The sequence below is a fragment of the Fomitopsis serialis genome, assembly GCF_022376445.1.
Source record: "Fomitopsis serialis strain Sig1Antser10 chromosome Unknown B0H18scaffold_8, whole genome shotgun sequence".
NCBI classification, from domain to species: Eukaryota; Fungi; Basidiomycota; class Agaricomycetes; order Polyporales; family Fomitopsidaceae; genus Fomitopsis; species Fomitopsis serialis.
This window is the reverse complement of record NW_025954968.1, coordinates 265454-290262: the sequence shown is the minus strand read 5'-3', so window position 1 is coordinate 290262 and position 24809 is coordinate 265454. Positions and strand designations below refer to the sequence as shown.

Sequence of the window (24809 nt, the reverse complement as noted above, 5' to 3'; positions counted from 1 at the left end):
CATAAACGCCTTGGTATGAGACTAGTACCATTCAGTCTTTATCCCGAGCAGACCTAGGCGTTCCTGCGCTCTATGGTGGGCGCCGTGTCACCTCGTGGTCTACATACCATTTGTCCGTCGTCTGTGTCTTGCAGTCCAATAGCAGGAGAAGACAGCCAGGGACGAGCGCCACCAACTGCGGGTGCGGCCCAGACCCGCACGTGGTGCTCGGACGCCCGCGGTCCAATTACATGAGTGCTTCTGTCGGCAATACATAACAATTCCCCACATTAGCAACCGCCATCATATAAGGCCAACCTCCTCAAGATGTTGTTCTGGTTGTCCGTCTTCGCCTTGTCGGCATTACTGGTAATGTGTACGTCGCCTGTTCTCTATCATGCCCCTCCGCGGTCCCTTTCTGCGGGGAGAACAAGCTACTCATGGCCGTTCGTGATCCCGCAGTGACTTTCCGTTACCGCGCCACGCTCATCCCCTACGTTCCCAACCCAGTCAAGTCGATGTTCCCGAGACTTGGCCATTACACACCGTTGTCGACGTTTGCTGAGCAAGCCGATGCGGGATTGACCTCCACGAGTTTCGACATAGAAGCGAACATCCGGGAGGGCGATTCGAGGGCTGGTCTGGACGAGCGTGGTACGCAGGAGGTGATGGATATCATGCGCCGTGAGCGAGTCAAGTGAGTCCTAGTATTTCTCTGTTCTTTCGCCATTGCTTAATGAGATCGTATAGCTTTGATCAGGCAAGGTTAATCAGGCAGAACCAGATCCTGCGTGCCAATGGCATTGACCCCTCAGGTATCTACACCCCTTATCTTTCATCCTTGCGCGGATGTTGACCTCCTACAGGTATGCCGCTTGATGCCAAAGCCGTGACTCACTTGTGATGATACGCCACGCCTCCTGTATTTTTTCTGCTGCATGTACTATCTACTCTGTTGTTGCATTTGGGCGCGCTGCCGTATCCTACCCTCCTTGGCATCTCTTTGTCATTTGCTACGCATTACCTCCCTCCCCTAATCACCCCTCTCATCTGGTCTGGCTGCGCACATGTGTCTTCTTGGTCCATATAGGCTGTAGCCGTTGTGTACAGTCTACTGTCTGATTACTATCGCCGACTTTCCATCGTCGGATTTTCGGCATTAGCACGGTCTCTCCATGTCTATACTTTTCTGAAGTGTTTGGTGAGTTCTTGGCCAGGTACTTACTTCATTCTCCTAGGCTGCCATTTGTCCTGCCCCCGACCTTCTATCCACGGCACGGCATGCGTGAGCCATGGCAGTGCTTCCGGCATTTGCTTCCGCTCGCGCGGATATGCGCGTCACGATCACATGATGCATTCTCCGGCGCGTTATGTGTACTGTCGCGGTCATGACTCGTGTCACCTCAGCTGGAACTTCGGTGTCCTGGACCACCTGGTTGTGCGGGATCATCGCTCTCTGACCCTGCTGTGGTAGCTGCGTAAAGCTCTTGCTCTGTTCTCCTTTCCTACTAGTACACAAGATACTCGGACGGCTGTCGACTTGCCCGATGCTCAGTCAATTTCAAGTCTAGGCATTCTACCAGTCCAAGATGCCGTCCACCTACGCATCCACTAGGGATCCCTGCCAATCGTCGCCAGTCAAGACGAGATATTCACATGAGGTAGACCATCATAGTTCTATTACAAGTCACAACATTGAAGCTGAGGGCCAGCAGACATGCCGCATACCTATCGAAATGCTCAACGAGATCATCGCGATCGCCCTAGCCAGGCATAAAGACTTCTCTGACATCGCTGGATTTTCCCTTGCTTCGTATATGCTCCGTCAAATTGCCTTGAGATGCTTCTCGACTTTTGCTCCCCAATCAAGCCGCCACTGGTCTCGCTGCTGTCGGATTCTCGGCGTGTTCTCCTGGGCACGGTCAGTGCTATATAACAGACTATCCGCTGGCTATATGCGCATTTCTTGACGATTACTGCGCATACATCCAGCGCACTCAAATGCTCCACTATCATACTTACCCCGCAACTTGCTCTGCTCCCCAACTTTCTGAACCTGCAGATTGTCGAGCTTAACTTCCGGCCGGACGGACTGGCTACTCAGGCCCAACGAGCTAATCTCCTACTGAATCACCTTCCGGCGACCCTCACTGAACTGAGATGCTCGATCTGCCTCGTGTCGACACGCATATACTCAGTCTGATCGCTGCCCGCTGCCCTGCCCTCGAGACTCTGGACATGACTTGTGTCGAGCGACTCGACGAAGATTGCTGCTGGCTCTGCTTCGACGAATCGTCAGCCTGTATCGTACACTCGCCCATCCCGGACGTATACCCTGGCGTCAAAGACCTTGCGGTACCTCTCATGATCGCAGTGGTACAGCAAGCGTCCGCGTACTGACCGTCATGCGTAGGTAGCTTTCGCGAACGCTCTTCAACCTCTCCGGCGCCTGCACCATCTCTTCCTCGGGATCTTCCTTTCCACTCGGATATCTTCGACGCGCATATCGAACACCGCTTCGATCCTTGCCTGCAGTACGGCAGCACTGGACCAATTGGTCCGGACGGCTGCGTACTCTGCCAGCAGGACCACGCCGTGCTGGTCAGGAAGCAGGAGCTCGTCGCAAGTGCCTCGGTCGCAAGTATTCTGCCGTCACTGCAGACCATCTCGTGGAGCACGTGGTTCGCGCAGAAGGAGCAGGGAGACGACGCGGCGAATAGACTCACCACGATTTGGATCCGTAGGGAAGACAGCATGATCCACGTCCGGAGGACTCCTTGGTAGATGGAACGACACTGCGTAATGTAGCGTCGCGTAGGCTAGAGAGGTCTATGCGGATATGCCTTCCAGATTAGCCCAACAAGATTACAATTACTTGCGGGAACCCTGATTCTCATTCTTGATTATCTGTGAAACCAGTGGTGCGGAATCGATAAGGCGGAGCGTTGAGATGGCCATGGCCCATGGGTGCTTTGACCCACAACAGTGTGGCTTACGCATGAAGGGACATTGCTTGCCCAGGGAGATCCCTGATATCGAGGCCAGCGGTCCAACGCGATTCCCCGTCGCGTCTAATAGGGCACCGCCATGGGCAGAGCAGACTCTGGAAAGGACATGGTATCAGATGTGTACAGGCCGGGAGATAATTCGCACCAAGGTAAGGCTCGTCGAAGCGGGGAATATACCTTCATCCCAATTATCGTGAGTTACAGTACTGTATGCTCGCCAACGGATAGGATAGTCTGTCAGTGAAATAATTTTTGCTTTGCTGGGCCAGCGGACGTTCCCGGAATGGAGAACAATGGAAAGCTACCAAATCATAGATACGCACTATCGATCCTGTGGCTGCTAGCGACCATTCCCATTTGGGCCGTGGACCACCTTGTATTCTGCGTGGCACGCTCACGTGAGTGTGCGTTCGCGGCGCGAAGCCACACTTCCACGAACGCATAAATACCCTGCGCTTTGACCCGGTTAGCAACCACTCCGTCAACCCCAACCCAGACCGCCCATTGCTTACCTGCTCCAACGCTTTGACACCTATCCTCTTCCTCTTAAATATCATGAGCACCTCCAACATGAACACAACCGAGCGCGCTCGCCTCCAGAACTTCTTCGCGCGACTGGTGTCCAAGGACTTCCACTCCCTCGCCCAAGAGCTGCCCCCTTCTCCGACCAAGTCCTGGTCCACGGCCACTTCCCTTACCAGCCCACGATCTTCGATGTCTTCTGAGGAGAGCGCGGGGCCTGCGACCCCCGAAACGCGTCAACGGGCTCTCTCGACGATCAGCAACAGCGGCGGTGTTGCCATCGCGGAGGAGGACCACGAGTTCACGTTCGAGCATTCCATGCACGACTTCGAGTCCCTCGAGGACATGAAGAGAATGGCCGCCGACGCGGTCGCCGCGTCCCAGAAGAAGTTCCAGCCTCTCCCCGCGAACCTTCGCCCGCGCAAAATGTCCATGACGGACCCCGATTCTGCGGAGGTGCCTCAGGCCCCCAGGAGCCCCAAGAAGCCGCGCATGGCGGCCCAGTCCAACGGTCGCAAGGGGAAGGATGGGGCGTACGAAGCCACAGGGGTTTCTGATGACCCCTTTGCTCGTGTTCCCCCTCGGAGGGCCCGAGGCCCGCAGGAGAACCCTCGTGGAAGGATGGACTTGGTCGACGAGGACGAGGATAAGGAGGAGGAGGATGTGAGGCCCGCCTCGCTGATCAGCGAGGCGCTTGTGTTGAACTTCGTGCGCGAGATGCACGAGAGGTCCCAGGTCTACTCGGCCGACAGGGAGCTGGACCTGACTGGTCTGAGGCTTCCGACCATGTTCCCGAGCCCTTCCTTTGCCGTCGGAGAAACAATGGAGAACGCCGCGACCCTCCAGGACCGCCCCATGAAGCGTCATCTCCCCGACTGGACGCTCGACCTGGATCTGTAAAAGAATGCATGGTGAGTCCAACCGTGCTGCGAATTCTGCTAGATTATACTGACGACGGTGTTCAGGCATTCGCGCACGAAGCATGCTGTCTGCGCTGTCCAACGAAAAAATGCCGCTCTTCATTGCGAGTCGGCTGTATGACTTCCTCTAACTTATCACCATATGCCTAACGACGGACTTGACGAATCATAGTTGTACTCTCATCGTTCCACTCCATCGAACCGATGTTTTCCTAGTGTTGTCATCATTACCGGACTGTAACTCCAAGGCCAATCTGTAACCATCCCGTCCCGTCAATCATATCTTCCACTTTCCTCGGTCTAATGCGACGACGAACACGGCGCGTACCTGCATCTTGGTAAGGTTCATGCGACGACTTTCTCTTCTGTTGATTCCGTCGCAGCGCTGCGGCCTGAGCTATTATGGATGAGAAGCACTACGCTTTCCAGTTCTGGTCTCTCACTGTGGCCAGTGGCGGCACGTGGCGGGAGGAGGTTACCGCGGTCCGCCACCGAGTCGGCCGCACGGCATCTTCCTGTACGTACCCGTAACGCTCACCGACACCTGCCGCTACTCACAGGCTTGACCTATAGTGCCAGGCCAAGGTCCTCGGAGAACCTCTGTGCTGCGTACGGACAGAGCAGCCTGGATGTCGCGCGCGGCCAAGATCACCCTTGTCAGCGCCCTCTGTGCGTCGGCCGTCGTTATTTGGGGAGTGCACTTCCTTCAGATCCGCGAGCGCGAGGTATAATAGCGTACCTCTGCATCAACGAGTGGTATACTCACGCTTTCTTCGTCAGACAATGTTTCAAGGTGTACTGCGCGACGACGAGCGTAGGCGAGAGAAGATGCACCAAAGAGAACAGGATCTGCAGGAGTCCCTTCGGAAACGGGAGATTTACGAGCGCGTTCAGAGTGTGTCGAATTCTTCTCCCTCCCCGCCAGGTCATGCGCCACCATCACAATAGACTTCCTCATTCCTGGCACTGTCATCCCGTGGCACGCCCGTGCAACACCGAATGTTACACCTTGTCACAACAAAACCGAGGAAGACCCCGCGTACCAACCCTCAAGTCTCTGACCTTTGATTTGCGCACAGGTTCAACGCTGCAGAGAGGGCGTATAAAAGGCTTTAGGATACGCTCTTTGTCGCATTCAGGCGTTCGTACGTGATGGGCGACTAGTCTAGCTGCAACCCCGTGAAATGTACTGGCAGGTATACCTACTGTGACAGATATTGTGTGCTGTCTGATGCTGTCATATGGCTTTATAGGTAGCACAGTGCGTCACTGTCCCTCCCCGTGCCCTAAGAGAGGAAACTAAAGCAGAAGAGGATGCTGTGCTGTTCAGTGTTCGGAGCAGCCTTGCAGACGTTGACACGTGCATATATGGTCTATGGATTCACCTGTCCGTCGGGCCCCCGTCACGCTGGCAGCCTCAGGCCAACTCAGGCCTCAGGGCTTGAAGCTTCCGATGGAACCAAACTCATCTGCTGTAACCGGTCGGTGCGCTTGTTCAGATGAGTACTATCTGGAGCAATTCGCTTCCTTCGCCACGTCGAGAAGGCATGTTCTGCCAGCATGATCTTTCCTTTCTATCACGTCCTCTAACTGTGATGAAGCAAACACGATGCTGCCGGAGCCCAACCTGCGCGTACTAGCGTGTTTCGCATTTGTGATAGTCAGTCTTTGCGGAAGTCATCTGTTCGGAACACGCATCACGGCGGAGGGTTCACGTAATGTCCTGCCATTGATCTCGTCGAGAACCGTCGGCGTACTCAGCAGCGTAATGACAAACACCCCCTCAACGTTGTGCTTCGGCAACATTCTCGACGGAGTTGATGGTGTAAACCTGGTAAAGTGTAGACTTGCGCCGCCGCCCGGGGTCTGGGCATAGAAGCCGAGCAACGTACGTCTCCCGTTCATTTCGGGCTCTTGAGGTGCAGCGACAAAAAGTAGATCTCATAACGAAATACTCGATCACCTCGTTCTTACAGGCCGCTCTATACTATCAGAACGCCGACTTCACCGGAATAGCTTCGCCCAGACTTCTGAGTGCATCCAAGATCTCCCGGTCCTCCACCGACATCGCGTCCACGCCCCCATGAACCGAACCAATGAAGGGCAGTTCATCCACTTCACATACAGTCCCCTCCTCCGGCAACGTCCCATTCTCGAAGTATGCACGCACATGCTTCGCGGTGCAAAGTGACGGGGCGGCTAACGAGCAATGCCCATAGGAGTTCTGAATCAGCAGTGCAGAAGAGTAGCGCGACTGCACGCGCTTCGCGTCGCTCAGCGGGCAGACCGTGTCGTATCTCGGTGAGACGACGAGCAAAGGGTGAGATGTGTTCTCGGCCGCAAGCGGCCCGGTGTATCGCCACTTTGGTCGGACGCGCCATTCTGAGCAGCGCAGGTACATGTCGCCCCAGTAAGGCGAGCCGAAACTGGACGTGGCTGCGAGATCCTCAAACCAGGCGCGGTATGCCTCGTCTGTGTAGGTGATGGGCTCGCCGTCGCCGCAGGCAATTGCGTAGAAGGCCTCGGTATCCTGCAGCCATGGCGAAGAATCCTGGCATTGACACTTCGTGCCCGCGCCGAACCTCTCCTCCATACCCTCCAGGGCGGTCTGGTTGTTCTGCTCTACGGCGACCAGCGCGTGCGCGAGGGGGCCGTACTGGGTGGTCGGACCATAGGCTGAACGGAACGCGTTGTAATGGACAGCCTTGAACGTGAGGACGTAAGGACCAGCAGGCGCGAAGGGGACAGCGAGCGGCCGATCCTTGAGACCTTCAAGGATGGCCTCTACGCGGGCTTGAATTGCCTCGACGGTGTCCTCGTACAAGGGCACTTCGAGGGACCGGCTTCGTGGCAGAAGGTGTATAAAGAGGCCCAGACTGCGTCCGTGTCGACCAGATTGGAGTTCCAAGATGTGTTACGATAGTTGTAGGCGTCAAAAACGCCGTCAATCACGACACGCTCGACCTTGTCTGGGTACATGGCCGAGAAGTACTGGCCAAGGATGGACCCATAGCTCTACGAAGTCTTTCCGTCAGCGGCAAGCATCACCGGTGCGCCGTGAAGCACTCACAAAGCCCCAATACTTCAGCCTTTCCTCTCCGAGCCTCTCGGTGATCTCAAGCATGTCCGTGGCGACGCTCGGAGTGCTCATGAACCTCGCCGGACCCCATTCCTGTGCGGTCCCATTCGCGTCCTCCTTGCCATTTCCACCAAGGCCTCCTCACATTTCTGGCCAAGTGCAGTCTCGCGCGCACGGGCGATCGGGACAGACCCGTCGCTCAGATTCAGGGTTCGATGTCCAGCCTGAAGCCCCCATATCTTGAACTGAGACTCTGAGTCGAAACATTGCGCAGAGGGTTACTGGCCCCCGTGCCGCGCGGGTCGAAGCCTAGAACGTTATACGACCCGCCTGAGATACGCATGATATCCTTGCCCTTGCGCACGATCAAATCGGTTCCGGCTCCGCCTGGTCCGCCTGGGTTGACGAGAATCGTGCCTCTGAAGTTGGCGGGGTCCGTCGCGGCAACATTTGCAATGCGATGGTCACATTGGGACCATAGCCAGCAGGAGAGAGGTAATCGAGGGGCAAGATAAGACGAGCGCATTGGTACTCGTCGAAGCAAGGCGTCCAATTAATGTCATCAGACGGCGTGAGCTTGCATACAATGAGCAGGCTGACTTTGTGTACTTATAGACACGAGAAGCACGTACCGATAGCCAGTCGAAGTCTGGAGCATTTGTTCCTGTCGCCGTGACCAGCTTCGAGGCGGAGTGCTGAACAGAGGTGGGTGATATTCTCGAGCAGGCGATATGGATGCCATACACGACCGCGAATAGGACAAGGGATTGAAGGACAGTCGGGCGCTGCCAAGATCTCCGTTGTTGGCTATGACCATGTCCATAGTTATGACTGTGGACAGTGGCGACCGGAAGATCTCCACCGAGTTTCGTCTCGTCGAGCCATGCCCATGGTACTGCTAACCAGACTCATTAGGTGGTACAGCGAGGGCGGCAAGTACTCGATCGACGGCCGTCGTGGTAGATAGGCATTATATATGTATGCAGGATAGGAGGCAATATATGTGCGCAGGCAATGTCATTCCCATGTCACGGTTATTCCCATGATGATAGGGTACAGAAGACCTGCAAAAGACGCTCATTGGCTTCCACGGCACGCACCGGTTCAGCGACTCAGTAGCCGTCTCCCCTTTCGTGCTCTTGACAAATATTACAGAATCTCGTGTCACTCTCGAAAGTCGTGAACGGGATGGCAGACTAAGACTTAGGCTGATCCTGCAGCTGGATAGAACGAATGGCGCAGTCACTCTGGGATGGAGCCGCTCAGTGCCGAAACTCTGCCGCTCGTAGATACAGAGTCACGGGACGCGCGCATACGCAGCATGCTGAGAGCGGTACAGCACACCTGCCTCGGTTCTTGTCAATACAACAATGTCGTACGGTTTTTGGGAGTTGGACATGGACGCAATGACGCGCCTCCGCAAGGAGGCAGATCCGATTCGTCGTCCCCAGTAGTGACCAGTAAGGCATTCAATTCTCCTTTTGTGAGCCGTCTTCGTATCCTGTCGTACTGTCATAGAATCTGTTCACCCCATTTCAGCTGCCCCTGTCATCTGCAACGAGGTATACTCTGGTAAGACTTGCCAGATTTGCTGCAACCGTCGGGGCAAATGGTGATATCCCGACTGGAAAGGCGATAAGGCAGCCGCCTTTGTTCTCCATCGGTATCGGTGCGACGGCACTGGAGCGTAGCAGCCATGTGCCCTGTGGGTGTGTTGTTTGAGCACGAGGAGTTTGTGGTAGGAATTGTGCTCGATCACGGTATGGATCACTGTGGGGGATCGTCTGACACGAGGCAGATCGCATCAGAGGAGCATCACAAAGTTGCATCCGCAGCGAAGGCATCGTTGTGCAGCATTCAGCACGTCTGCGGCCAGCCAACTCTTGCGTATGTCATCCGGAATCCCGGCTTCACCGGCTCGTTGCAGCGGGAAGAACGCTTTGCGATTGCAACTGCTGCAGGCTCGGATGACTGGCGTAGCAATGATGTAGGAAGTCACGGAGCAGCGAGCTGTGAATGAGTGAAGTCAGACAGATGACTGAGCAGACGACGAGATATGCGTGTTGATAGTGCACTCACTCCACACATGGCCTTGAGGGCATTCCGCGGTGGCGGCATCCTGGAAAGGGATCTGAGCATGACAAGCTGGGCATGGTTCGTACTGAGTGGGGGATCATCGTGTGTCACGGTGGACTCAGCTTGGTCACAGCATATGTGCGGCTTCAACAATCTCGGGATCAGAGCCGGCAGACAAGCTCGCGCCACTATCTCAGGGCAAATGGTACGTCGGCATCTTTCAAACAATCAGATAGGCAGAACAGAAGGCACATAAGGACGAATGACCTGTCAGTGCTGGGAGAACGACAATATGCTCCGGAAGATTGCCAGCTGAACACGAGACTGGATCTGCTTGTCGCAGTGAGCAGAGAGCTCTGCGAAAGCTTGTCGATCGTGTTTGAGGTCGGCAGTGCGCTGATCGAATTGCATCAGTGTCTGCACATCCAGTCAGCATCGGACTTACCGCACACATATCGGCGATTATGAGTCGCATCGTATGCTAACAACGCATCTGAACCAAAATGTGTGCGCCTAAGCTGCGTACGAGCCCTGTCTGATTTCTGGAGTGACACCGGCACACTCAGAGCGAAGGTTGGGGGACGAGTCTGAGATCGGAGGCTTTGTTGAGGATACCCAGTAGCCTGCCACACAGGCCAAGGATGTTCTCGTCTTGCAAGTACAGTAATGTAGGCCGAAGGAGACTCAACGGACTTTCTCTGCTGGCTAAACGGTCCGCAGATGAGACAAATCGTGAAATGGATGATCATCAGGAGTGCGCACGAACCGGCTCGTGCATTGGTAATCAGAGTGCGTATGCTTGAAAGAAGGTGACTCTCCCATCAACTTCACGCAGTCTCGCGATGACGAGCATGCAGGCATGGCGAGCGTCGTGCCTGTAGCTGAAGTCGGTTGGACGGCAGATCTGGATAGTCGTTAATCACTGAGCACCAGAAGTAGTCACACTCACTCATGAAGCCAGGTGAACCATGCATGGCTGTCGTATGAGACCATTCCGTAGATGCGATTGACGTCCTTCTTGGTTGTCTTCTCCGTTTCAGCAGCTGCAAACGCAGAACGACCAGCTGTAGATAGTTGAATGCTAGACAGCCCGACGTCGTTTGGTGGTTGGACAGATGACTGCTCTTTGGAGAGGTGGTGCACGACATGAAACGAGCCATCCGCCAGGCAAACCACGAGCGCATCTTCACTGTCTACGTGCGTGAGGCCAACCACAGGAGTGAGTGCAGAGGAACCGATGGACAGCTGCTGTGTGGGAAGAGCGACAGTGCGTAAAATCGATAGATGTCCATTCGCTGGCATGGCCCAGAGATATAGTTTTCCTGGTTTGGAATAGATCAACATATCCTAGACGGCGTCAACGTCATTCACGAGGCGACGAGAATGCAAACGAGCGGAGGATCTCACAAGGTCGGCCGATGGCTCCGCCCATCTCATACAGGTCAGTCCTCTTCCGTCACTCCCTGAGGGCTTGATGTCTCGAACTTCGAAGGATGCTTGGATGTCGTTATGGGGAACGAGCCCCGACGGCGATGCTTCCGGATGCACAGTCTGAATGACTCTGAGAACGACAACGGAACCATCAGCTATCCCGCATGCAAGGGAGGCTTCGCCTATGACAGGACCGGGGTTAGCATGAGAGCATAGGCCACGTTCGGTACGCACATCCTCCGCCTTGTAGCCGTTTCCAAGAAGACCATGCGACATGGGTGACCCATCTGTCAGCGAGCGGTACCGTCGCAGCGCAGCACACTTCCCAAGATCCGTCTATTCTACCGCGGAACCTGCGCCGTGTCAAAAATAACATACCCATTGTGACTTGGACCAGTTGTGCATACCTGAGAAAACTCACAGATCCCGCTCGATTTCCAACGGCAAGTAGAGATCCGTCAAGGAGCGGTGTCGGCGCGAGACCGAAGTCCGCCTGTGATGACCATTCAATACCTACAAATCGGGTTATGGGTGCCTTATGGTGAACCCGGAGGCGCTTACAGGTTGATTGTGCGCGCAAAATACTGGCCAAAGTCGAATCTTCGTGAGTAGAGAAGTGTGCCTGTAACGCTTCCGTTACATCTACGAGCTGTTGGGGTGTTGAGTGGGAATCATCGAGCTCAAGAGTTGACAACGCGCCTTGGTCCACTCTCCGCTGAGGAAATTCTTAACAGGTCCCCATAAGGCTAGCTCCATGTTTGAGTTGAGCACAACCAGGAGACAGCTGTGGACGCCGATCAGATGGATACTTCGCGCAATCCTGTGCGGTACAGACTCTAGGCACACAGATGAGTCTCACCTAGCATCGCCGCTCAGATTGCTTGGTGATGAAGTGACCGCACGGACACCTTGATCAAGGGAGCCGAGAGCCACGGCGCCCCATTCTGCGTAATTGCTAAGCACAGAGGACACAAAGTCACACCGAGCAGATGGCACCTTGAGAGCCAGTAGGCCATTGATGGTCGAGCGCCTTATCAATACCAATCATGGTCCTCAGCCATCCGATGCGTTTGACGTCGCTGGAAGAATTCTTCTCTTCCGTGCGGTCGATGGTCGATGACACCTCACCGCTCATGCCTATATGCGGCGTCTAGATGGTCGAGAAATGTCGTGCACAGCCCAAGCATGATAAAAAACGACAACCCACCATGATATGAACAGCAGACTTGGTCAACACGAGCAATTGGCCGTCGGCAGTCCACTGCAGGCATTTCGCCGACGTTGTGGCTGAAACACCTGATAGACTGAAGACCGTAGCAAGTGAAGCTTGAGCCATGACGAGGCTTGGCAGCACCAGCTTGTCGAATCAATTTGCCCTCAATGTATCTAACGAACGCGGCTGTTAAGAGTGCTGACTGTCAGAAGCAGTTCATTCAGGTACTTTTTCCCATAAGACATTACCGTAATCCGTTTCCAATCCAGTCGACCACCCTTCAACAGACTACCCCACAGGATGGTGCAATTAGAAGAGCTATTGCTTAGTCAGTGAACAACGAAGTGCGAATTTGGTGCAGATGCTACAGTAGCGTTGGTCAGGTGCAAGGGTACTATTGCTGAACTGGCGAACATAGCAGGACAAGCAGCCAGTGAGCCAGTGAGAATCGCATTTCCCACGCCACAGACGCGTCCAGCCTGTGGCTCAGGTTCGTCAGTCTGTGCGAGTCCCGCCCAAGTCCTGCCATAATAGTTCTCTCACTGGCAGTGGTCCTTCCCTCACTTCGCAACAATGACTGTCAGAGCCTTTCTGATAGTTTCTGAGCGGAACACTGATTCATGCCTGCGACAGGATCTAACGTATTGCTACTTGCATATGACGAAGGACGAGCTCGCCGTTCTGGATACCATTGGCACTGCAGATTATCTCAAAGGCGAACTCTCGGATGACGGTCAGTGCTTTTGTATTTATCAACTTATGGCATCGTCTGAACCCTTGCACGCTTACAAGATGTTGATATACCTTCACATATGGTCCCTCCTAATCCGGAGGACGCTGACGGTACGTCCCATTCTCTCCGTGTCAGATCGCCGCCGCCGGCTGATCCATTCGGCTCTTCATACAGTTTTGCCATCACAAGTACATCCCTCATACCCTTACGGAAATCCGTTCAACATCAAGCACCCTGCGGCGAGACCTCGACGCCCATATGATCCGTCATCTCGCGCTCTGTTCGAAGATATGGGCTTTTCGGGTGGTGGTGTGAACGGATCTTTACGCTGGAAGGACCTTGCACTTGACACGCTCTATCCGATCGATGAAGCGCGCCAAGAGGCTGAGAGGGCTGCTCAAGCGCGTAAGATGGCAAGTGGGGCTAGCACCAATCAACCACCACCCCCGCCTCCGCCTACTCAGATACAACAGCCTGTAGAAGAAGAGGACGAGGAGGAGCACGATGAGAATGAAGATAACGGCGACGATGACGATGTTGAAGCAGTATCAAGCGAGGATGATGACTAGCCCGTGTATCCGAGTCGGATTAGTCTGGTGTATACTAGCAGTGATACAAATTCTGTTGTATTAACATGGCTGTGCATGCGGTTTGTCAGTCCCGCGTAGTAATAGTAGCTACCATGGCATCGCCAATATCTCCCTGTAGCAAGTCTTTGACATCGCCTTCTTGCTCGACCGCCCATTCGTACGCATCCAATAGCAGGGTGTCCGTGAGCGGAATGAAGTGTGCGGCAAGGATTCGGATAATGTTGCTGACGCGCGATATGGCGAGACGTGTCGCATCGTCGATGCCCTGACATATCACCTTGTAAGATAGCCGGAGTTAGAAGCACGGATGCGTACGTCATTCTTGTTCGAGTACACGGCTTCAGTGTCGAAGGCTTCTTCTCCCTCTTGCTCATTTTGTTTGACATGCTTGCTGACCCAGATATAGCCGTTCAATCCGAGAATCAAGTCCACACCACAGGGCAGTGAGAGGAAATGCGACTTGAGACGGCGGATGAGAGCAGGCGGAACTGTCACAAGCTGTCCATTCCGCAGCTAGCATGCGGAGAACAATAAGCGGAACAACAAGGTCTAAGTGACTTGAGAGACCGTACCTTGCCATATCGTAGAGATCGGGTATGCAGCGACATTGCCCCGTCAGCAAAGAAGGCCTGGACCTCGGCAACAAGGAGGTCGCCCTCTTCGAAGAAAGTGCGCATTTGTAATTCGTCGCTTTCGAGTTTCCGCCGCTGCAATACGAAGTGCGCATTACAGATAATCACCGACTTGTAGCATGGTTCCGCACCTGAACACCGCCGGGCAAATTGACAGACGACAGCATAAGCACCGCGTCTTGCCTAGAGTTCGCGTCTACCTTCCACCTACGAGGTTGTACCTGAAACACACTATGTTCCGACCGTCCCATGCGTCTCTGTCTGACTCACCTCCGTGATTCGGCCTACAACGAGGTCACCAACTTCGGGGTTATACCTTGAAGGCTAGGTCAACGTAATACATACACCCAAGGTCAGGGCAACTCTCACCTCGAACGCACGGCCCGTACGGAAATGAGTTTGTTTACGCGCTCGACGGTGCCTGCCACGGAGGAAATGACCTCCTCACTATCTATGTAGGTGCCATGGCCCCTGCAACGGTCCTTTAGTCATGTATGGAAAACAAACCACTTTCGCCGAGCCTTACCGCATGAAAGCTTGCGAGGATGTGAGCGGTTCGCCCGGAGATGTGAGCCTGTGAGGCCCCTCTTCGAAATCTTCATCCATGTCAATGTCATCCTCAACATCCGGATGATGTCGTGTCATAGACAAAGTTTTGTTCTGCAATGAGACCGGAAACGACGCGAAGGATATCATGCTGGCCCAAATGAGTATGTCACGCTTGGTGCAAGAGAAGAATGGCCAAGCGGAGGCAAATCGCAAGTGTCGGCGCGGAGTGCCAATGGGCGCCGCAAGGCCGGTGGCTGTGACTCGGAACGACGATTGCCCTTATGCGCTGTTCATCGATTTTATCTCCCACCGAATGAACCCACCATCTTATGCGCCTTGAAATTTGTCGGACTCTCTCTGTCTAACTCGCAGTCCGTGAAGTTCGCCGTGAAACCGGTCCGCCGGTCAGATCTCGATGGAACTTCTGCGATCTTCGATGAGGTACTGTATCGGGCCGGGATCTCGGCCAGACAGGGTACTCGGTCAGTCGACCACCATGGGCTCATTCCTAAAGTTAATTACAAGAAAAACATATCAGGAGGTAGAGGAGGATTGTGAGAGACGACTGGTATGCGTAATCTGTCGTAAGACTGGGAACTGAGCCTACGGCACTCGACTGACCGAGTACCATGTCCGGCCGAGATCCCGGCCCGATACAGTATTACATAATGACCTCGGACTTCCGGGAATGGGAAATATACTGAACGCCCACCGGCACCACCCATCAAACACGGTGAACGTCGAATGCCACAAACTGTCATACCGAACATCTGATGAACACTCCAATAAGCTCTGATCGGAATTGAATCGGGATAATGGACAACTAAGGTATCATACCGTTGTATAGTACCTATCGGATTGAGTAGAATAGCTTTTAGAATGATCCCTACGGTTGGATCGTTTTGTCTGATAGGCACACAGAAGCAGATCCGCAGCCACGGTCGTCGCGCACATTCTGTCAGTCATCAGGCCTCGTATAACGCGTTACGGACATATTTGGGCGCCCTCGGAGGGACTAATAAGATTGTCTTTGGTGTTTCCTTTGTGAACGGCCTCTCACGGTGGGATCTCGATGTGCCTCTGCATCTGGTGGACCAAAGACAGGCGCAGGATGAGTCATTGTTCCAGTCAAATGGTAGCTCACCAGAAGTTGATAGTGGGATGTCAGTGCCGCTGCACGTCATTGTAAGGCTAAATGCATCGTCGAGGTTCACGGAGGCGGTTATATCTTCGCTGACGCAGAAGAATGTTTGTCATCGTGGTTCTCCACTATCTGCTGGGTTCGGGACACGTACGGACAATGTATATCCACATGGGTCTCTGAGTGTGATAGTCGATGTACAGATATCAAGCCGAGGCCACTTAAGCTTTATCATACATTTCCGAGATGTCACAGGCTAGTACTAAGCCGCGAAATGCGCCCGGTCGGGTCCTCGTACATACGTTTCATTCGGATTTGCCTATGCGAGGTGTCAGATCTCCGGCTGAAGGCTCGGTTCCGCGAAAGACACAGTTCGTCGCGTGCGGTATCGATGGGAATGCCACTTGGTATCCTGGACATGTCTTGGAAGACCCTCATGTACCGTACATCTAGATTGAGTCTCCCGCTCCGCCGTTCACAGGTCCGCGGAATCAGCGCACGGCCATGTTTGACATTTCCGTAGGCCCATCTCAGACTCATCATCTGCACGGTCGATAAGGTCAAGTGTCTAGAAGGTTCACATGGGACTAGTACGTTGTACTCGTCAGTTCAGTCACCAGACAGGTACGGATTATACGCACTCCACTTTCTAGGGTGTTCTCATGTACAGGGACCCTGTATGACATAGCCGGGATATGGATCGTGCGACTGACTGTCATGGCGTACGACCGAGTCGATCCACCAGACGCCACATCGTGGGCAAGATCGTGTCGAGGCGTCACCTTTGGGCCGTACTTTCGCCAACCACTTCCACTCATCTGTCACATGCTTTCAGTTGTATCCGTCGTTGTCTGAGCTCGGAGGGACATAGAAGCCGGAGACCCATGAGAAATGCTTCACTGAAGGAATGAGTCTGACCGCACAGGGTGTGAGGTCGGACCACTGCGCATTGAGCAATATCGACAACAAATATAATTACGCATACACGGCACGAGGGGACTCATCTGAGAACTCTGCGGACCTTGAATAGGAGACTTGAGCGAATCCCTGAAGACCGACAAACGTGACAATGAGAAGCCAATCCAGCACCAGCTAAGTTCATGCCTCCTCTGGAACAACCCTCCATCGCAGATTCGTCTCATAGAAATCGAGCAACTGTAAAAGATGGCGTCATGACAGGGATGACCCAATATGAAATGATACTCATACCTTCCGAGGCATCTTGTCCTTACAGGTTTCGGAGTCCTCCCTGCCCCGACCCCCATTTTTCCTGTACAGACATGTGAATGACAGCCGGCGGCACTTCCTAGCAATACTCACAATGAGAAGTAGATCATCAACCTGCCATCATCTGCGCGTTCGACTGTATCGATCTTCTCGACAATATGTTCCCAGGTGGCTGTCGTCTTCCATTGCTTCATAGACTGGAACCCTTCGGCGTCCACTTCCGGAGCGCTTCTGGCGGCAGCAGTACTGGCTTTTTGGGTTTCTTCCCCCGCGAGTTACCTTCCACTTCCTCCACTTCGTCATCAACCGATTCCTCGCGCTTGGCCTTGGGCGGTCTGCCTCGTTTCTTCGGGCGGAGCTCTTCGGCTTCAGAGCTCTCGTCTCGCACAACGGACGACTTGCGCGCCTTCGTCGTCGACGGCCGCCCGGCCGGAGCTCCCGTAGACTTGCGGTTACCCCTCTTGTCTTTCTTGTTCTTGGCCCAGTAATCATCAATGAGTTCGTGGGCGTTGCTGGATGCGGTATTCGGCATGAATACGGGTTACAATCCATACCAGGACTAGATAGCATACCCTGAATCCTTCTCGTCTACCCAACTGTTGTGTTCGTCACCGTATCCCTTCCACTTGACGAGATAACCCATACGGCCCTTTGTTTGAGAATGGCTGTCAGCGCGTGGCGCATGGAATATAGGACAGAAAACAGACGCACACCCGGAAACATGCCGATTTTCGCGTCCATGATCCTTTCAATCTCGTATTCCTCTTCCACTTCATCATCTACAACTTCCGCATTCTCCTCGTCCACGTCCATTGCGTCTTTGGAAGGAACCTTCTCTTTCCTGGCCGACGCACGCGTGTCTTGATCACTTTCGCTGTCAGATGGCAACGGAGGGACTGCCCTGGCCATGTCTAGGACTGAAAGGACGCGTTCGATGAGGACAAAGAGGCAGACTGTCGCGAGGGTGGCCTTGAGCTGTTGGAAGCAAGTTGGAAGCGAGGACCAAGGCGTGCGAAGTTCATGGCCAGACGCGCCGTGCTAACCCTAAACCGGAAGCGCCTCGCCGCTGGGATGCCCACAAAGGAACATTGAAAGAAAACATCGTTCGTCGGTTGAAGCAATATAATATTACAGGTTACACGCGATGATGATAGCATCGGAACGAACGCTAGCTGACCTGACGAGTGGACCCGGCAGAGCGTTGAGAAGAGAATGAGATAACAGGCTCAAATCCAGCAGCCTCAGCATATTTTTAGTCCCTCTCTCTCCGACGCGACGGGCTTGCACTGCGACCCCGACCTTCTCTCCCGCGACCCTTCTTGGGGCCTGCTGGGGGCGGCCGCACAAAAGCATAATCGCACTGGAGTGTTTGCTCTAGCAACGTTGTCCCTGAAGCCCCGTCGATGGCAGCCTGCGCTTCTGCCATCGTCTCGTACTCCACCAGGGCATATCCCTACAGACCAGAGAAGACGATTGGTGATGACGGATACTCCCATGTCCAACATACGCACTTTACATAACCAGTCCTACGATCGAGGTTAACATGCTGGTTCTTGATCTCTCCATACTCCGCGAATTTGTCTGTCACATCTTCCTCGGTGGCTTCTTCGTGTACATTGGTCACCAAAACGATCCAACCCTCAACGGCTGTGGCGATCGGTGCAATGTAACTCAGTACTGGGTCTCAGATGCATGAGGAGGGCACTCACATCTCGCTGCCCTTGTACCCGAGTCTTGGGTTGACTCCACTCGGTCAAAGGCTTGTTCCGAGGCGACTACGCTCTCATTTGCGCCTACGAGACAGAGGAGGAGGAGTCCAGTCAGCACGAGACATACCATGTGGTGAAGATATACTCACCAGCAGCGCTCTGGAAACCCCTGCCCTTGCGGCGGACGACACCGTCGTTGCCGCCTACATGCTGCATCAGCACCGCGGACGTGTGTCAGATCGCACGGGTTCGCAGTACTCACTATCATCAATGTTCATTCCATCGTCGGACATGGTGGACTGCACGGCGAACGCGGTGGATGGCAAACAGCGCGCGTACGCACTTTCGAGGCGTGACCCAACGCCGCGGCGGGCCCGGGCTGTCGGCCGGCGACGGCGCTCTGTGGCGGCGAGTGGCTGAGGCCGGTGTGACAGAAGTGACGCGTGATGGCACTCACAGCCGTGACACAGCCCACATGCCACGGCGGGTGCGTTTCAACGGGCTCTGGCTGGTTGACGGTTGCATATGCCTGCGCATAGCTTCGACCGAAACGACTCTACTCAACAGCTGTCTGATGAACCTACTCGTCGTGAACGGCGCTGGCATGCTGTGAGCTTCTGACGGTTCGTCTGCACTCGGAAAGCCTATCTGCCGCCCTGCGCCCACACTTATGGCCCTCTCCACGGGAATGTCTCTTGCGTCTGATCGTCCGGACCCTCGGAATACGGGTAACTGACACCAGATCGTACACACATGAACCCCTGGGACGCATCTAGTTTTCATAATGTTCCATCACGAAAGGGATACAACCTTTTACCATACGTAGGTATCCACTATAATGTGCGGAACCAGATCATGGCTATTGGTTCACTGCTTTCATCAACGCTAACGACGGTGTGGGACCTGCGTTCGTTAACGGAATGATGGACCCAGGCAGTCGTAATAACCGGTGCCTGGCCTTCATACGTATTCGATCTGCCTCGTCCGTGAGTCAAGCCAATGATTTTCCTCTTGCGTGTGTTCATCATCCCGTCCCCATGCACCAAAAATTGCTTGATTGACCGTGTGGATAATGCAAGACACCGAGTGGTCGCTCGGCTTCGTTTAAATAGTCTGCCTCTCAAGCAGACATGCCATCCCAACGCAGCCCGCCTGCCCATCCGCCACTGCCCTTGCCCGGCCTTTACTGCGCGGACTATCCTCACCATGTCGCTGATCACCCACCCTTGCGCAGTCTGCGGCCAAACGACGACGCTGTGGTGCAGCCGGTGCCAGAGTATCTGGTACTGTTCACCAGACCATCTGCAGGGTGTACGACGTTCCGGTATCTACCTTGTATGATACCCGGACTAACGCTAGTCATTGCAGGATTGGCCACGCCACAAAAGGGAATGCGTCCCCGTCAATGCCGCCGGTCATCCGAACACGATTGCTACTCCGCCGCCGGCGCAACAGCAACTCGTCCAGGTGGCGGCGATGCTCTTCGCGCCAGAAGAAGGTGCGCAAAATAGTCTTCGAACCGTCACTTATCATTGATTGTGTAACCCTTCACAGATCGGTCACGGCTAATCACTGTACAGTGCCGTCCTCAAGGCACTGCTTCTCAAGGAATGTGTCCCATGCCGCTTGTGCAAGATTACTTCACCGAGAGCGTGCCAAACACAATCATTCTCACCCAAGGTCTCAACGGGGAGCCCCTTCGATTCCCGTTGCATATATGGTACTGTCCCAAGGCGCTCCAGCGTGGTTCGCCGGTCAATCGCGCGATTCACCGAATCACATCTGGCGCCGCTGCCAGGCCATGGTGCGGAACCGTGATCGTGCTCAAATTCAATGGCTCGCGTAGGCAGGGTTACTCTGATGCGAGCACCAACGATCTACCCGCGCTCTCCGCATATTTCTTGGCGTATAAGTAAAGTGGGTAATTTTGCTCCCCGGTGCACGACGTGTCTTGACGAGATCATCCCGCAGATTGTGGCCTCACGTTGATGCAGCCCACATGATGTCACCCAAAACACACGATCCGATCCCGAACTCCGTCCGTGCTTCGGACAATGACGCTTAATTTTCGGACTCCTATAGCTGTGACTCTGCTTTGTATCGCTGTGTAACGTGAGCTTGGATTTCGTTCTAGAAGAGGATACATATGTTGTCCACATGAGTCTGTACTATCATAGAGAACTGTCCGCTCAGCTGTATTGTCTGCTATCGTGTAGTGCCGCCGTGCTTCTTTATGCCATGTCAGCATCAGTCAATTTGCGAGGTATGGCTAATCTGAGCCAACGTCTCAAGACATTTCAGAATGTTGAGACGAGATCTGTGGAACGTTCTGACCGGGGCCTCACCCGGATTGAATCATTGATATTGCTGGCCCGCTTCACGTCATGAAACAAAAACCATCCTGTCATATGTTTGGCAGTACAGAGGGCCATAAGTGACAAAATAGAACTCGAGCGATTACGAATAACATACTTAAACCAAAAGGCGAACTAAAGTACCATAGACGACCATGATCAGTAGGCAGCTCCCCCAACCCACCAACATCACAACTCCTCATGAGATGCTACTGGAGAAATACTTGGAACGCTCTGTCCCGTCGAAACCTCCTCGACCAAACCCTTCACCTCCGACTCAGGGTCTGCTGACTGCTCAGTAGCTTGCGGAGACGACGTCGCGTCGCCATCAGCCTCGACGATCCGGTCAAGGGCTTCCATAACCTCCTCCTTGCTCCGACCAATGACGACAGGCGGAACATCCACATCCACGGGCGACTGAACCTTGTCCTTGTCTTTGTCCTCGATGGGCAGAATGGAGACGATCTCGTCATCAGCATCGGTGACATCCTCCTTGACGCTCTCCCCGAAAGCACGGGCGTTATTACGCCTGATGCGACGGAGACGCGTCTCAAATCCTACGACGACGTCCTCGACTTCGGTCTGTATTGCCTTGAGTTCTTTGAGAAGGGCATTGGCAGGTGGAGAGACGCTAGTTCCGTTTTGCATCGCCTCAGCCTCTTGAGTGAAATTTTCACTCCCTGCGAAGGAAATATAATCGTCAGTTCCTAGCCACCTCCAGCCGTCCATCGAGAGCGACCTACTCCTGACGAGGTCGTGATAGCGTTGCCAATCTTGGTACGTGGTATCGTCCAGATAGGCATAGTCCATGCCTATGTCAACCTGGGCGTTCTCCGCATGGTCCTTGACCGCTTCTGCGACTTTACGAACCTATTTGCCGGTGAGATCTGTCAGCAAGCAGCTGCGGACAGAGTCCAGAAGGCGCACCTCTGCTACTTCCTTGTCTAGCCAGGGCGCATACCACCCGTTCATTACGGCTTCGGTTTCGCTTAATCGATCCGTGAACTTCTCGTTAACCTTGTCCAGGACGCGCTCGAGTAGCTGCCGTTTCTCTTCATCCGGCCGCTGATCCTTCACTAGAGTCTGCAAATATTTTTCAGCGCCCTTCAAGAGATCTTCCGCCCGTGCGACAAAGCTCTCTATCTCCGCTCTGATTTCGGTGGACTCTCTGAGCTCCGCGGCTGCCGCTTTCCTCAGAGCAATCAAGGCCCTGCGGAGAGATCTCTTGTTGTTTTCGATCAGCGCAGCCTGTTCATCCTCCCACCTGCTGTGGCGAGCTTCGACATTCGCGCGTTTCTCCGCAGTCTCTTGCAGACGTTTGTGCCTCCTCCGTTCCTGTTCTTCTGCGGCTTCCGTATCCACCGGGGCCGGCGCAGTGTCTGCATCCATTGCGGTACCCGATGCGGAGCCGGACGCCTCCGCGAGAATGTCATTGAGGCCAAGCTCCTCGGCGAAAGCATCGAGATCAATGTCCGGGACAACGCTAGCAGCTGACGCCGTCAATGCACCGGATGATGAAGCCCGGCCAGCTAGAGAGGACACCGCCGAGGAGGCGGCAGACGCTATGCCACTTGCAGAACTTGCTATAGACTCGGGAGACGCAACAGATGCGGCACGCTGAATAGACGACGACAAGGCATCTGAAGCGTGTAATATACCCGTCGAGGCCGCGCCAACCGCACTACTTGCAGAAGAGCCGATGACCCCTGAGCCCGAGGACAAGAGAGATGAGATGGACTCAGCGGCCACAAAGGCCGACTCCGACGCGGAAGCGACGTAGTCTGACGCAAGGGGGGTACGGTGTCGCTGAGAGAGGAGATTGAAGACGACACGCGGACGGCAGGCTGTGAGGTGAGCGCGCTGATGACAGAGGCAGTGTCTTCAAGAGTGTTGGCGACCTCACTTGCGACGGACGTCACAGTCTCCGTGATGTCAACGGCGGCCTCGGAGAATGACGTGGGTAATGTTGAGTCGCCGGTGGAGGGGAGTAAATCGGTTTCCGTCTGCGCATCTGGTTCACCACAAGGGGAGCGTCAGAAGCCTGAGACTCGGGAACCGTGACGTCGGGAGCATGCGTCGATGAGGACATCAACGACGATGCCACTGATGCTGCGCCCTCAGCCGCCCTAGAGACCCGCGATGACACGGAGGCGCGTACATCTACCGCGGCAGGGACCTTGGGCGTCCCGCTGCTGAGCTCCTTGACGCGCTCCCAGATTTTGCGAACGTGCGGGTCAACGAACTGTCTTCTCTGCTCGGCTAGAAGAGCGATGAATCGGGCGACGAGGGCCTTGACCTTGTTCCATGTGGGGCGCGCATATGGTGCGACGTACTGATAGCCGTCGTAGGTCTTGTGCGCCGCAGTCATCACGTACGGCCGGGCCTTGCTTCGTAATAAGCGTGCGTTCACCACCGCCTGTTGTGCGTAAGGACTGACAGAGTCCATGATCGGGGCCACTCGTCGTTCATACTCGTCCGTGACGCGGTTTCGATACGGCGTCACCTTCGCATCGAGCTGGAGAAGCTGCGGGATGGCATATCGGTACCACAGCGGAACGACGTGGCGATTCCATTGAGGAGCGACACGAGCATTCCACTGACGCACAATGACCTGAGCGACTGGCTTTGCCGTATTAAACGCGCGGTCTGTGTAGGGCTTGGCCTTCTCGACATAAGGCACAACGGAAGGGTGAGAGAGGGCCACGCGGATGGGTGGAAGCACATAGGGCTCAAGGACGAGTCGCCGGTATTCCGAGAGTGCTCGACAAACAGGTCGTTCACTGCGAACGTCTTCCGGGCATAGGGCGAATGTGTAGATAGTGAGCCAAATGAGGATGATGCGGAACAAGTAGTCCCCGAGACGGTGAATTTTGCGAGAGGCCTTCTACGCTTAGGCAGTCAGTACAGGTACTTGAGCCAGTTGTAAAAGTGCCCCAACCTTGGCGCTTTTCTTTTGCTTGGACTTGGACTTGGACTTAGGCCCCTTCTTTGATGACGGTGAATTGTCCTAACGAACGAGAGAATGTCAGAAGGACAGTTGACACCAGCAGTCATTGATTCCATCATGTAAAGGCATATTAGCCAACGCATGAGTATGACTCACACGAGCCTCCGCAAGAATGCAGCCTGTGATGCAAGGTGCGAGGGCGTATCAGCAATACGTGTGACGCAACGCTGCTCCTACAGCAATAGTGTCCATTCTCCAAAGTAGTATGAGCCTTGCATGGGCTAAATCGCACGTATCGCTGTGTATCCACGGAGTGAGATAACAGAAAGCCAACGCTTACCGGTCTTCCCCATTCACTGCCACTGCGTCCGGATTCTGGGGACCGTCTTCATGAGATAGCTCAACGGCCACAGAGTTCGTATTGTCAGAGCCATTTGGTGCTGCAACGGGTGGCTTGCCTCTGGCTCGCTGGGCCTGTTGTGTAGAGCTCGTGCGAGCGGAGGCAGGAGGGGCAAGAGGCCGCTTGGCGACAACCATGCTGAGAGAACAACGCTTTATACAGCGAACGGCACTGTTAAGTTACTTCTTCGGCCAGCGGTAGTTGTGTTCAAACGAATAAAGGAGCGGACAGCATGCAGAGAGATGAGAGTCGACTATGGACACATCAACCGCCCGACCGAGACGTTGTCCTCGACGCGC

At 54.5% G+C, this 24809-nt stretch overlaps 12 protein-coding genes across 12 annotated transcripts; 5 read left to right on the top strand and 7 right to left on the bottom strand.

Annotated features, from left to right (window-relative positions):
- The first annotated feature begins 312 nt into the window (after positions 1-312).
- On the top strand, positions 313-927 carry B0H18DRAFT_983405 (uncharacterized protein). The gene is made up of 4 exons (XM_048044616.1): positions 313-425; positions 490-676; positions 730-794; positions 846-927. Exons 1-4 carry the CDS (start codon positions 377-379, stop codon positions 881-883), a joined length of 339 nt encoding a protein of 112 aa, XP_047897816.1. The 5' UTR covers positions 313-376; the 3' UTR covers positions 884-927.
- A 788-nt stretch (positions 928-1715) lies between these two features.
- Positions 1716-2763, top strand: B0H18DRAFT_1083041 (uncharacterized protein; the record flags this gene model as incomplete). The annotated part of the gene is made up of 4 exons (XM_048031612.1): positions 1716-1900; positions 1972-2157; positions 2178-2334; positions 2515-2763. 4 exons carry the CDS (start codon positions 1716-1718, stop codon positions 2761-2763), a joined length of 777 nt encoding a protein of 258 aa, XP_047897815.1.
- A 397-nt stretch (positions 2764-3160) lies between these two features.
- B0H18DRAFT_643530 (uncharacterized protein) lies at positions 3161-4676 on the bottom strand. Its single transcript, XM_048038920.1, has 3 exons — positions 4463-4676; positions 3500-4403; positions 3161-3437 (listed from the first exon to the last, which is right to left on the bottom strand). The coding sequence occupies exon 2, from the start codon at positions 4374-4376 to the stop codon at positions 3534-3536; it is 843 nt and encodes a 280-aa protein (XP_047897814.1). The 5' UTR covers positions 4377-4403; positions 4463-4676; the 3' UTR covers positions 3161-3437; positions 3500-3533.
- A 382-nt stretch (positions 4677-5058) lies between these two features.
- On the top strand, positions 5059-5377 carry B0H18DRAFT_870628 (uncharacterized protein; the record flags this gene model as incomplete). The annotated part of the gene is made up of 2 exons (XM_048040107.1): positions 5059-5154; positions 5210-5377. 2 exons carry the CDS (start codon positions 5059-5061, stop codon positions 5375-5377), a joined length of 264 nt encoding a protein of 87 aa, XP_047897813.1.
- A 574-nt stretch (positions 5378-5951) lies between these two features.
- B0H18DRAFT_983384 (alpha/beta-hydrolase) lies at positions 5952-8452 on the bottom strand. The gene is given in 10 exon segments (XM_048044615.1): positions 5952-6133; positions 6144-6224; positions 6293-7222; positions 7252-7444; positions 7500-7601; positions 7640-7761; positions 7791-7927; positions 7957-8084; positions 8141-8293; positions 8412-8452. The coding sequence occupies 8 exon segments, from the start codon at positions 8418-8420 to the stop codon at positions 6420-6422; spliced, it is 1647 nt and encodes a 548-aa protein (XP_047897812.1). The 5' UTR covers positions 8421-8452; the 3' UTR covers positions 5952-6133; positions 6144-6224; positions 6293-6419.
- Positions 8453-8970: 518 nt separating this feature from the next.
- B0H18DRAFT_983380 (transcription factor IIIC subunit delta N-term-domain-containing protein) lies at positions 8971-12351 on the bottom strand (the record flags this gene model as incomplete). The annotated part of the gene is given in 17 exon segments (XM_048044614.1): positions 8971-9518; positions 9588-9669; positions 9794-9851; positions 9871-9980; positions 10084-10115; positions 10139-10171; positions 10200-10289; positions 10416-10465; positions 10534-10931; positions 10992-11197; positions 11250-11368; positions 11423-11528; positions 11577-11664; positions 11715-11799; positions 11875-11959; positions 12012-12165; positions 12223-12351. The coding sequence occupies 17 exon segments, from the start codon at positions 12349-12351 to the stop codon at positions 9313-9315; spliced, it is 2031 nt and encodes a 676-aa protein (XP_047897811.1). The 3' UTR covers positions 8971-9312.
- Positions 12352-12713: 362 nt separating this feature from the next.
- Positions 12714-13582, top strand: B0H18DRAFT_903366 (uncharacterized protein). Its single transcript, XM_048041473.1, has 4 exons — positions 12714-12807; positions 12862-12961; positions 13021-13071; positions 13136-13582. The coding sequence occupies exons 1-4, from the start codon at positions 12802-12804 to the stop codon at positions 13528-13530; spliced, it is 552 nt and encodes a 183-aa protein (XP_047897810.1). The 5' UTR covers positions 12714-12801; the 3' UTR covers positions 13531-13582.
- On the bottom strand, positions 13583-14641 carry B0H18DRAFT_983373 (uncharacterized protein). The gene is made up of 5 exons (XM_048044613.1): positions 14553-14641; positions 14315-14499; positions 14124-14258; positions 13867-14064; positions 13583-13816 (listed from the first exon to the last, which is right to left on the bottom strand). Exons 2-5 carry the CDS (start codon positions 14432-14434, stop codon positions 13616-13618), a joined length of 654 nt encoding a protein of 217 aa, XP_047897809.1. The 5' UTR covers positions 14435-14499; positions 14553-14641; the 3' UTR covers positions 13583-13615.
- A 2127-nt stretch (positions 14642-16768) lies between these two features.
- B0H18DRAFT_983368 (uncharacterized protein) lies at positions 16769-18185 on the bottom strand. Its single transcript, XM_048044612.1, has 6 exons — positions 17812-18185; positions 17673-17749; positions 17380-17612; positions 17194-17350; positions 17083-17143; positions 16769-17028 (listed from the first exon to the last, which is right to left on the bottom strand). The coding sequence occupies exons 1-6, from the start codon at positions 18007-18009 to the stop codon at positions 16972-16974; spliced, it is 783 nt and encodes a 260-aa protein (XP_047897808.1). The 5' UTR covers positions 18010-18185; the 3' UTR covers positions 16769-16971.
- A 3-nt stretch (positions 18186-18188) lies between these two features.
- On the bottom strand, positions 18189-19142 carry B0H18DRAFT_983365 (Y14 protein). Its single transcript, XM_048044611.1, has 5 exons — positions 19072-19142; positions 18959-19012; positions 18810-18893; positions 18612-18747; positions 18189-18554 (listed from the first exon to the last, which is right to left on the bottom strand). Exons 1-5 carry the CDS (start codon positions 19100-19102, stop codon positions 18353-18355), a joined length of 507 nt encoding a protein of 168 aa, XP_047897807.1. The 5' UTR covers positions 19103-19142; the 3' UTR covers positions 18189-18352.
- Positions 19143-20015: 873 nt separating this feature from the next.
- On the top strand, positions 20016-20725 carry B0H18DRAFT_870517 (uncharacterized protein; the record flags this gene model as incomplete). The annotated part of the gene is made up of 3 exons (XM_048040101.1): positions 20016-20120; positions 20178-20307; positions 20364-20725. The coding sequence occupies 3 exons, from the start codon at positions 20016-20018 to the stop codon at positions 20723-20725; spliced, it is 597 nt and encodes a 198-aa protein (XP_047897806.1).
- A 469-nt stretch (positions 20726-21194) lies between these two features.
- B0H18DRAFT_983356 (uncharacterized protein) lies at positions 21195-24764 on the bottom strand. Its single transcript, XM_048044610.1, has 7 exons — positions 24468-24764; positions 24102-24170; positions 23184-24047; positions 22963-23106; positions 22091-22921; positions 21907-22033; positions 21195-21843 (listed from the first exon to the last, which is right to left on the bottom strand). The coding sequence occupies exons 1-7, from the start codon at positions 24645-24647 to the stop codon at positions 21353-21355; spliced, it is 2706 nt and encodes a 901-aa protein (XP_047897805.1). The 5' UTR covers positions 24648-24764; the 3' UTR covers positions 21195-21352.
- Positions 24765-24809: the final 45 nt, after the last annotated feature.